Source organism: Lactuca saligna, chromosome 2 (genome assembly GCF_052625555.1).
Source record: "Lactuca saligna cultivar CGN05327 chromosome 2, ASM5262555v1, whole genome shotgun sequence".
Taxonomy (NCBI): Eukaryota; Viridiplantae; Streptophyta; class Magnoliopsida; order Asterales; family Asteraceae; genus Lactuca; species Lactuca saligna.
Window position 1 is genome coordinate 184,697,710 of NC_136418.1, and position 12,622 is coordinate 184,710,331.

Here is a 12,622-nt window from a genome sequence, read left to right on the forward strand (position 1 = left end):
ATGAAGGCATCCCAATTACAACAATGTACGTGGAAAGTACATTTAAAAAATGATTTTCATAACCAAGTCCTTCAATATGAGAATGAAATTTTTTAAACTCAATATACTCAATGAATGCAAACAAAAAGCTTCTAAGTTTTTCGTCTTTTAGTCTCAACTCTCAAGTATCCCGAATAATAAACCTGAAAACAAAGATTTTGTTGCAATCTGACATCCATGAAAAGGATATAAAATAAAACTTTAATAATTCATTAATATAAAAAACTTAAAAATTGTTGAATAAAATTACATAACTTGTAAACAAAAGTATATCATTGAAATGAAATATCCGATGAGCAATTCCAAAACTTATAGGTGTCGTTAGACACCAGTGTTAGTACAGGATGACACTTCCGTTGAATTTCATTCCATTTTGTCTCCAAAAATCTCATTTTCCATATAAGTTAATCCTTCTTCATAATGTGAGGGTTTTTTTTTTTTTTTTTGAACTATAGTAGTCTTTAAGCATGATAGTTATTTACATCGATTCATACGTCAATGTATATTTCTTCCTGCAACTAAGAGAAAACAATATTCTAAAGCTACGATAATAACTTGGCCCGTCTATACATCCATAACCAATGAGGTTAGGAATTTGTATCGACCTAAATGTTCTTTTTCTTGCCACATTAATGATAAGATATAAAACTATGGGGAGTGTAGGCAAAGTGGATAGTTGTATGAGGTCTAATATATATATATATATATATATATATATATATATATATATATATATATATATATATATATATATATATATATATATATATATAATCAAGATCAAATAAGAAGGAAATTTTGGGTAGGAAGGTAAGTAGTTTTTTTTTTTTTTCTACATATTTTTTTCGCAAACAAACAAAATGAATCATTAGATGATTTATTTGTAAGATGATTCACAAGAAAAAATTCTCAAAAAAACATCTCGATGATTCATTTATACAATGATTTTGTTGTTATTCACTAAAATTATCATAAAAATAAATTTTTTCTTAATTTACTTAAAAATGAATCATAAAGATGTTTTTTTGGGGAATTTTTTCTTGTGAATCATCTTACAAATGAATCATCTAGTGATTCATTTATTTTGTTCGTCAAAAAAATATGTAGAAAAAAAACTTCTTACGTTCCTACAAAAAAAAATTTCCTACCGGATCTATATCCTATATATATATATATATATATATATATATATATATATATATATATATATATATAGAGAGAGAGAGAGAGAGAGAGAGAGAGAGAGGGAGAGAGAGAGAGAGAGAGAGAGAGCTAGGTTCAGCTAAGGGTGTGTTTGGCACAGAGCTTTTGGTAGCGTTTGGGAGCTTCTAGCTTTTAGTTTTTGATAAAACGGTTTAGTTTAAACAAAAAGTTTCGTTTGACAGTACGAGCGTTTAGCTTTTAGTTTTAACAAAACGCTCCGATTCTAAAAGCTACTTCATGTAGCATCTAACAAAACGCTCATAAGCTTTTGAAATCAATTTCCATAATTACCCTTAAAAATATATTTATATATTTATTTATTTTTAATCAGTTGTTCTTTTATGTAATTTTATGTATTTCAAAAGCTTCCAACTACTTTTGTCAAACATTCATATAACAAATAAAAGCTACAACTTCCCGCTATCAGCTACCTGCTACACGCTACCGCTACCCGCTACCCGCTTCCAACTAACAACTACTTTTGCCAAACACGCCCTTAAAGTAATTATTATATTATTGGATGAATAAATATAGACAAATCATTTCAAAAGGGTAAATATGTAATCATACCTTTAATTAATTATGGTAAATATATAAATCAATTAATATCCCTTTAATTTAGGAATATCAGTTTTAAAACCTAATTTCTAGTATATATCATTACGTCTGCCTCTTCCTCTTCTCTTCTATTCATCGTCGCCCCTAACCTTTTCCCTCTCATCTCCCTCTCGTACACACTCCACTTCCGGCCGACCAAGCACACACACGACGACATATTCTGGAATACACATCCAAACACAAGCAGCCAATATCTTTCTTCTTCCGATCGATCGTTGTCACAGTTACAATCGGCGGCCTTCGTCTTCGATGCTCGTTGAAGCGGCGACGGTGGTTGGGCACCAGTAGTTCACAGCAGCCATATAAACATGGCGGTGACTGAGGGGTTTACGACAGTTAGCCACCACGACAGGGATGGCGGCATGACAACCCTAGACTTCTTGCATCCGACTAACTCGCTCTCTATCAGACATAGGAGGGGGTGGCTCCGACGATTTTCGACTCCAATGGCGGATAGGTGGTGGCGGGTGAAGGATGGGGTATAAGTTGTGGCTGTAGCACCCTCTTAAGGCTAGGATTCTTATTGCGACGGTTGTAGCACCCTCTTATCCGAAATTGAAAGTTGTTTTGATGCACACCAAGCACTCGATAAAATGCTTCAACTAAATAATTTCTTCGTTTATAGTATTCTATCAGAAAATAATGTTTTTTTTTTTCTTTTTTTTTTATGATAATCTTGAACATATTCTGTTAGAATTCCCCGAATTAATATAATTATTGGTAAATAAATTTCAGTTCTATTAGAATGGAATAACGCATTCCAATTATGTTCGAATGAAATATGAGTATTTTCTCACTAATTTATTATTGGATTTGTTTATACTGAAGTTGATGCTTAAAGAACGGAGCACGAAATTTGAACGACGTCTCTTAGCAATATTATTCTTTTAGAATGTAGTAGTGTCTTTGTTAGATTTTTTTTTTCAGATTTGAAAGTTTTTTTAGTTTTATTCTTTAACAATAAATGTAATTTTTAGTAATTGTTACATGTATTCTATAAGAATTAACGTAATTTTTGTTTTAATTCTTCAATTGATGGTTCAAGAATTTTGCTATTATACAGAAAAAAATAAATAAATAAATAAATAAAAAATAAAAATAAAGTCATGATCAAAAAATATGTTCAAGAATATTTTTATTATTTTATGGATCATTTTTTTTTTGAACATACTCAAACATATTCTATTAGAATGTCCGAATTAAAAACTTATAGTTCGTAAAATCGGATTTTTAAAATTAATAGAATATATAATCCCTTATAATATGCAAATTTCCTTTTTTAAATCTATGTTAATTGACTAAAAATACTATTCTAGTTAAATTAGATTGTATTTTTCAATAATATTTAATTCAATAATATGTATTAATCATTTTTTCTTAAAATAAGTAATAATTTATGCATACAATAAAACAATAATTACTTTTAATATAATAATGTAATCCTCTCTCTCTCTCTCTCTCTCTCTATATATATATATATATATATATATATATATATATATATATATATATATATATATATATATATATATATATATATATATATATATATATATATATTGTGGCTTTGTCCTAGATATTTGATGATATTTAAATCTTGTATAAAATCAAAAAGTGTAGGGGATTTATAAGGTATGGTTTTAGGAAAAAAAAATAGTCAGTTTTTTATTGGGCAAGGAACTAAATTTAACTAAGGAAAATTCTACATTTCTGAAGCATTTTTTAGAAGCTACTACATTATTTTTTGCTGTTTATTTTTTCTTTCATGGTAAATAAAGGTTTGTTGCTTAATAACGATGATCAGGGCAAAATATGAAAATAAATAAATAAAACTTAACCTACTGTGGGATAGTGATTAGAAAAATCATTGTGTAAATCTTACTCGTAGAAAGACCGTTATATTATTTTTTTTTTACCTCATAAACTTTTCTTTTTTGTTGGTAAAAGAAGGTTTTCCACCCATCATTTCAAAGTTTATTCGATCTATCGCTTTACTTCTCCACTAAATCATACCAGACAGATGAATAAGGTGGGGGAATGTTTCACCATTTGATATCTTGACTATCATTGTTATATTACCTAACATAAGACTCCACAGTGTCTTTGTTATTATCTAAATATTTCACCTGCCTTTGAAAGTTTTTGCTTCTTATTGAACGTAGTTTATATCAAAGACCATATTATAGTTGCATAAAGTTAATAATTTGGAAACAAATTCATAGAAAAAATTTTGTAAAACTCGTTATTCTGAGTTAAAATCCTTAGCCTTAATTAAAAGTGTGAAAATGCTGGTAATTAGGAGGTCGAGTGTTAATGGTAGAAGATGTAAACCACTAAACTTCCTTTTGTGAGAATTAAGGCATGTTGACATCATTATTTTCGGTACTTAGCGTTAAATGTGACAAATAATAGAAATTTTGGTTAATTATGTTATTTACTAGGTCTATTAGAAAGTAATTTTAGTTCAATGTTGGCTAGTACGTGGGATAATTTGGAACGTATTGTAGGTAAAGTATGATTTTGTATAAGATCGAAAGATGAAACCTTCCCTGTGTTTTTTTGGCGCTTCATTTAATTAGGGAAGAAAGGAAAAAATATATGTGTATTATTGAGAGGAGAAATGAAATCAAAAAGGATTTTTAGAGAGAAATTTAGATTTGCGCATTTGATGAGGATTTGAATCAGGAATGAATCCCTGAAGGTAAGAACTATGAACACCTCCCTTTATGGCTTATATTAGGTTGTTTTCAATTGAAAACCATTAATTTCAATGGTTAATTGGTACTATATTTTGATGCGACGGTTTGATTAGTGTTAGAATGAATATTCTAATGTGCGGTATAGAGATAATTACAAAAATATACATATATATTTATTAAATAGCTTGTTTTATTTTATTGGTTTAACCAAAATAATAAAACTTTAACCAAAACCAAACCCCATAAAGGATTGTTACCTACTTAACCAAACCGAATAACCTTAACCAAATAAACCGAACATCATTTGGTTCGGTTCGGTTATCCGGTTTTAGTTTTTTGATCGCGCCCCTAACATAAATTCCAATTACACCAAAACGATTGAAGTAACACTAAAATCATCAATAATTTCCACGTGTGATTTACCACCTTTCATTTATATCAACTATATGGGTCATGAGTTCGTAATTGTGAAAAAGTGTGCATGTACGTCAATCCAAAAACATTTGTTTTCTTCCTAAATGTATCATTTCATCAATACTAATGGTGATTCCAGCTAGATGGTTCATGAGTTCATGACGCTACTACAAGTCATACTAGTAAAATGCAACATACATTATGAAACATGATCCAGATGTCGTGTCCCTTAAATCTTTGATGCAACCTCGGTGGGATTAGGCGAGGCTGTCCCAGTATTTCTATAAAAGATGTATGAAGGATAATTCTCACATAAAAGATAAAGAGTAGGTCGTGGATTGGACACCATTACCTCATCCCTAACTCACCACTATAATACATTCCTCTATGACACTCTTACTCTACACTTAGATTTCTTCCTCAAAGACCTACTAACTTAGAAATCAGAGCATACTCTAGGGACCTCCTCATGTAATGTGGTTGACCCTTCTTGTTAGCTGAAGTTTAATCCCTTCTATCCAAGACAGACAATGAAAACTCCAACGTTGATGATACTAAGCAGGCAGCCTCCCGACCCTAGGAAAAGCAAACATAAAATTCCATCAATCTATTTTAGTAAAACATATTTGTGGAAAAATATTTATACTGATATATAATACGGTAATGCATATACTTTTTGAGAAAAATGTTATGATCGGTTAATACACATTAATTTATAAAAATGGACATTGAGATTAAAGTTCAGAGTTTAAACACGCTTTGAAAGTTAAGGACACCATACTACGAGCATTTATGAGTTAGAATATCTAGTAAATGTTGTTAAATTATTGCTAACATTTTACATGACTTACAGGTCAGGAAAAAAAATCATAAGAAAAATATTTGTAAGTCGGGCCAAGACAACATATGGGGATGGTAAACAAAAGCTGAATCGGAAACCGAAAAACCAAAAAAAAAAAAAAAAAAATCAAGAAACCAAACCACTCGCTTTAGTTTGGGTTCGGTTTTAAATGTCTAAAAACCGATGTATTTTGGTTTTAGCTCAAAACCAACTAATGTTCACCGGTAGTTATGAGCTGTCTTTTATATTTGAAAATTACGGTATATGCAACAATATATTTTTAATGATTATTTGTGTTCATAAATATGTGCCCCAATGTTTTCAATAAGTTGTTTACATGCATGAAGACAACGTACATTTTGTGGAATTTAATTTATCTTAGACAATGGAGTACAAATTTTTGAAAAATGGTTGTATGAAAATATTTTAGTGTAAGCATGTGGATCGACACAGAGAGGTCGAGGTTATTGATGGACAAAAAAGGTCATGTCAACTAAAGTACATTAATCGTGTTTGAGATTATACATGTGATATGTTCACCTCGTCAAATAGCGACAACCATCGTTACGTGCTCAAATGTTTTATTGGTTCTGTTTCCAAATCGTTGGATCCGAAAGTGTTTTATATATTTATTTATGTAGAACCGTAGAAGCATGTATTTAGATTGTGACAATAATTAATAACTCATTAAGCGTTAGACTTACACATATATACAAATATTATATCTTCTAAAATTAAATTTGAATATTTTTTTTTTTTTCATTTGTTATATGAATAATGAAACTTGCATATTACTCATAACTAATCATAAACATGCACATTTTACTTATGAAAAGAAGCTATAAAGCCTAAAGAAGGTCAATATAGAGACTTTATTGCAAGGGAGAAAAAAGACATTTCAACCAATTACGCCATGCTTTCTTGTGAGAAGAAAGAAACACTAATTGAGACAGGATTTTAGACATTCAAAGCAAAAGTCCATACCTTTATTTAAGCATTCCATGTGATCGCATACCTTTTTATCTTAACAAGCAAAAAAAACCCATAAATGCTTTTTCCATTTTTGATTCATACGTATGTGTATAATCTAATCGAATCCACTACTGGCAAAAAGACGAAAAACCCAACATACAAAAACAAAAGAAGGTCCATTTCTAATCATCAAGTCCACGCCTACATCAAACTTCCATATCTCATGAACTTATATGTGTTATATGTACATGGTTTAATAAAATAATGAGTTGTTAGTGAATAATTAGTAGAATTTAACACGTTTAAGGTAGTTTTTTAGGTCTTTGGGTAAATAATGATTGTGGGACTTGGAAAAACTAAAGGGTAATAATGAGGGAAACATTGACATGAAAAAGTGGTCATGAATATGGATAAATGTCTTATTCTCATCATTATATCCCTCTCCCCTACCATTCATATATCAAAGAGAAAACCCATAGGTAAAATTTAAAAACTAACCACATTATGACCACTTTGTTACTTGATTTTTCTCTCTGTGTTTTACTTATCAAATAGTAAAAGTTCTCATTTTACTCGATGGTTAAAATTATTTATGATCAAAACAAGAAAGAACCAGTTTGCAGATGACAACCATAAATGGTAGAATGTGAGTAATATTCGGTGTACTGCATGTGAAGTGCGTTTACTGTTGTACTTATTACTTTCAGTACAAAAAAATTCATTTATTTCCCATTTTTTTTTCACCTTTTAGCATTTTCGTTTTATGGGTTTTGCATAAAAACCAATATGCAATACCTACTTACTACAGGGTCCAATTTAGTTAACCTAAACCAAAAATTAAAAACTGTCTTTTTAGACACTTGTGAAAAGGAATATAAAGCAGAATTTATAGAACCAAAAAGTTCAAATTTGGTTCTCTTCATTCCAATTTCCAATTACATCCCTTTCTTCTTTTTTCATCAATGAAATCCATCGAAACAATCATGACATGTTAAATCATGTGATGATTATTCGAAACTTCATAAGGCTTTTAAGGCAACAAATGTCATACAAAAGGGCCCTAAGAATGAATCCACCATAACTAACGCATGCTAATTAATAACTGACTGAGAGAATAATACACATCGATAAAAGTCGAAGACTTTATGAAGAATAGATGTTAACTTTTATATAGTGATTTTTTTGGTAAGAATTGAGCTATCATCAGGCTGAATCAATGTCAAGAAACAAAAAAGATAAATTAAAACATTTGGTCATTTCTTTGTCAAGCAACATCTTGTATTAAAAGATCAATTAAACTAAAAGGTACGTAATCATCAGAATCACAAAGATAGATGGACAAATTTGATTAGAATTGACAGACACTCATGTGGGATGTTTGAATATAGAATTAATGAATTATAATCAGTCACAACTCACAACGATATTTCAGATAAATAATCATTGTTTATTTAATACATCACATGGAGATATTAACAAAATTTGTACATTGGAAATAACAAGAAACATCATCCATCAAAACTTATGAAGTTTGTGCGTTAATAACAGCAAATTCATGTGCATCTAAAAAGATTGAAAATTTAAATTCATTTATAATTATAAACGGTATAGCAATCCTGGATCTTTGTTAATTATGATATGGCAATACTCCTACAAATTCTTGGACCTAAATTATAGTCATAATAAAGGTTAACCAAAGAATACAATTAATGCTACAAACTGTGAAAAAGAAAAGACATTACATATTTGCATCCACAAAGACCTCATTAAGCATGTCATGATCATCATCTTCCCCATTTGTTATGGCTTCTTTCTCCTCTTCACTACCAAATTCACGCCTTTTGAGTTTCGAATGAGCTGCAACAAATATCATTTTTTGAATCCTTTCAAGTCCAATTCTTGATTGAATTTGTCCTTGACCCCATAAAGACAAGTAACTACATTTGAATCCACAAGAAGTTGTTGCATGAAGAAACAAAAGCCTAACTGCAATCTTTCCAAGAATTGTGAAGTCTTTCAAGATAGTTTCCCAAACAAGTCTACTACTTTGAGGGTTTGCTATTTTCATCTTTCCGGTCAACGGGTCAAGTTGTTTGACTTGAACCGCTTTTGCGTACAACGGGTCAAGTCCTTCCGACCTCCATTTCATAAGCTCCATTAATGCTTTATGAGCTTCTTCTCTTGAAACTAATCGTGTTATCAGTTTATCAACATCTTTCTCTTGTTCACAGGTTAAGCATTTAAAAGGGGGAAGGTATTTTCCGTTTTCGTCCCTCAGTAAATAAACTGGATCAAGAATGAAAGCCGTTGACCATGCAGGGTGGTAGTTTTTCTTGAATCTTTTTTCAACAATTCTGTCAACAACACCAACATGAAGAACACTGAATTTCACACACCAATCTTTGATTTTGGATTTTAAATCCTCCCAAAGAGGAAGACATTGACCTACCAATGGCCTTTCAACCTCAATCTCTTCAACCATACCTTTCACCACTTTGATTAAAGTGTTGATAGCTTCCACGTCATTCCAAAACCCCATGTTTTGGATCATGTCGCCAACTTCTGTAGCCAGAGAATCTTCCATAACCAAAACTTTATACAAATCCTCCATTACAACTAATCGCAAGACACGAGAACAGCTAATGATATTGTCCAACATTGCAGAAACAGACGAAAAGTTTTGTAAGTTTTCACAATACAAAAGGGGGGGAATCCCAAAAGAAACAGAGAATCTGGAATCGTGTGAGAGAAACTTGTTGAGAATGCTTCTAGCGTGAGAATTGTTGTTGAAAAAATTGGTAATCTTCAAGCAATTAGAAATTACGTTCTTGAAAAGAGGAAGCTCTTTGCTAAAATCCTTGATTAGATTACCGACTCCTTGAAGCTGACATGATAAATTAACCATCCATTGATTTTGAAGCTCTAAATTTCTCAAGGCTTTTGTTTTATACTTATCTGCGACAATTCCGACACATTTTTGAACGATGTTACACGTACCTGTGATGGTTTCCCACATGATCTCTTCTGCATACGTGGCAGGAATCGCGCCACTAGGAAAAAACGTTTCTCGAAATAATGTGGTTCCGTTCGGAAGATTAACCATGAATTTGATCATATTCATACCTTCGATTTCTTCGCTTTTCCACCCGTTGGATGAAAGTTGAAAAAACTCGGCATCGTTGATCTTGGTTTCTGATTCTAACTTTGCTTCTTCGTATTTTGAATCAAGCCTTGACGACATAAAATTGTCTTGTCGTGAAATCTCAGGAAGCCCGACTTGATTCATGAAAGCTTTAAACTTTGGATGATCCAAGCTTGTATATGTGACTGACCCGTAAGACTCGTAAAACCAATCAGTTAATAATCCAAGAGCCGAATCGATTTGGGTTTTACTTAAAATGGGACCAGGTGGTAAAGGCTTTGAACTTTTAATCTTTTTCACACTATCTTCCAGCATTGCCAATGGTCCCAGATCCTCTTTCCCACCAGATAACAACAAATGCTGCTGCTGCTGCTGATGATGATGATGAAACTGATGTTGATGGTAACTATTCAAACCCTCGTTTATAGACCCGAGCCGCTTCCGATTACTGTGAGAAGAAGGTGAAGACAATGGCGGCAAGGAAGACGAAGGTGATGAATGTTTCAACAGAGAGTTAAAATTGGGGCAGGTTCCTCTCTTGAGATGCTCAGAAGCAGTTCGTGATGGGTTTGAAGCGGAGAAAACAGCTTCACAAAGGTTGCACCTAAGCTTAACAGCTTTCGGATCATTTGTGTCCGGGTTTCGAACCAGAATAGGCTCCAGATGTGCCCAGTACCAAGCTCCTTTCCCTTTAGTGGCCTTCGCTCGAATCGTGCTTAGCCCTTCATATCTCTTGTTCACAGCTCGTACAGCCATGTCTTCTGTAGGCACCGCTACCAATTGGGTATCATTATTCTGGGTCTCGTCAGATTCAGCCATGAGTAACACACGAAAAAGATGAAGAGGCTTCTAGACTAGAAACTAGAAAGGCAAACCTGTTAACTTAACGTCGTATATACCAACTGTAGGAGTTTCAATTCAGGTGATATGAAGTCCATTTTGATGGTGGCGAAAGAGAGGTTCTGAAGTCGCCGGAAACACGGAAAGTTTGTTTTACGTATGCCAGGTGTTTGATGAAATGCTGAAGCGAAAGAATGAGAATGATGAATGATGATAATGGTCAGAAGTAAAATGGAATATTATAGCAGCGGCAGGTATATCACACGGAGATTTGTAAGGGAAGAAGTGGTAGTTCCCCACGTAGCGATAAAGCGCGTCAGATGGAACGAGCCAATGAACTTTAAGGTTTTTTTGGGGTGTGGGGTCGGAGGTTTTGAAGTTGTGGGGTCAAAATATAAATTGGCCATAGAATTGACTCATCTCACCTCCAAGTATGGTCAACATTGGTAATTCAACGTGTCAGGTGACGTAGGTATTGTTTTTAAAACGTGAGAATTTTTGGAAACAAGGACTCGGGTTTCGTTTTATTATACTTTGACCCCTTCGTTTCGCTTTTGAATGCAAAATACATTATTTACCTCAACTAGTCAACTATCCAAATAATATCCGATTTCAATTACAAATGTTTGTCGTTATTGAATATCCTAAACAATTACTTTACTAGATAATAATAAAAAGTAAATTGCAGAAATGGTCATGTATTTTTATTAAACCAAAGCCTAAAAAAGAAACTAGACACGTAAGAAACAAAAGCAGAACACTATGTTTACAATTTCCAAAATGTACTCTATGCTTTACCCAATTAAACACTAGATTTAGAACACCATCAACCACTTTAGCCGAGGTAGTACACACATTGTTGTAAAACTTATCAATTCGCACTTTCCAAATACACCAAGTAAAACCATAAATAATAGCAATAAGTACCTTGCGTTTTTTAGGGCAATTGCCCCAGTTGGCCGCAAAAGTAATAAACTCCCGGACGGTATCAAAATGTGGAAAGGTAATGTCGCACCACCTTAGGATTCTACCCAGCACATCACGGCTGAAAGGGCATTCTGCAAAATATGATCTACCTCAGTGACACCACCGATACACTATTGACAACTGGAATTATCAAATATTAATTCGACGACGAGAGAGGGCACACAAAGTGGGGATCCTACCAATACTAGTCCTCCAAATAAACAAATAACATTAAAGGGCACTATGTGAAGACAGATAGTCACATTAGATATCGAATGAGTCATCATGGAATGAAACCTCAATGGATAATTTATGTATTTTTGTTGCATATTGGATCGTTCATAGATCTAAAATGATTATATTGCCCTTATTTATTTATTTTATTTTATTTGTCTGATTTATTATTATATAAAATAAATATACAAATTAAACTTTAAAAAATCTTAAACCTCTAATCTAATCGTACACCTTAATAAAATAAAAGTTGTTTGCATTTATTCCTTCCGTTATCCCCATCCCTCCCCTCGATCTTCCCAGTGAATCCATAGGCCTACCGTTGGAGACAACAAAACTCCATCTTTAGCATCTCCTTCTCTGTCTCCATCTTTTTTTCGCCAAAGAAACTCGACCCATGAAGCCTCCTCATCTCCACCTCTCCCCCTTTCTGATTAGAACTCTCTATCATTTACTCACCGGAAAAACAAGAAGCACGAATTCATTGGAAAACAAAAAGTCGAACCAAAATCATGGGCTTGCTTCATTTTAGTTCGATTTATTACATCTTTGAATAAAAGATTTTAGAAACTAAATTTTTCATAGGAACCACAAAAGAGAAATTTGATTTCCTCAAAAGGGCGGTAGCGTTTTTCCATTTTTGGGTTTCAATAG

General features: G+C 32.5%; 1 protein-coding gene across 1 annotated transcript; it reads right to left on the bottom strand.

Annotated features, from left to right (window-relative positions):
• Positions 1–8,356: 8,356 nt before the first annotated feature.
• Positions 8,357–11,014, bottom strand: LOC145028504 (uncharacterized). The gene has a single exon (XM_078977196.1). It carries the CDS (start codon positions 10,745–10,747, stop codon positions 8,525–8,527), a length of 2,223 nt encoding a protein of 740 aa, XP_078833322.1. The 5' UTR covers positions 10,748–11,014; the 3' UTR covers positions 8,357–8,524.
• Positions 11,015–12,622: the final 1,608 nt, after the last annotated feature.

What these genes read in the sequence shown, in the direction of transcription:
- LOC145028504 (XM_078977196.1), bottom strand. Translation starts at nt 10,747, where the DNA reads ATGGCTGAATCTGACGAGACCCAGAATAATGATACCCAATTGGTAGCG.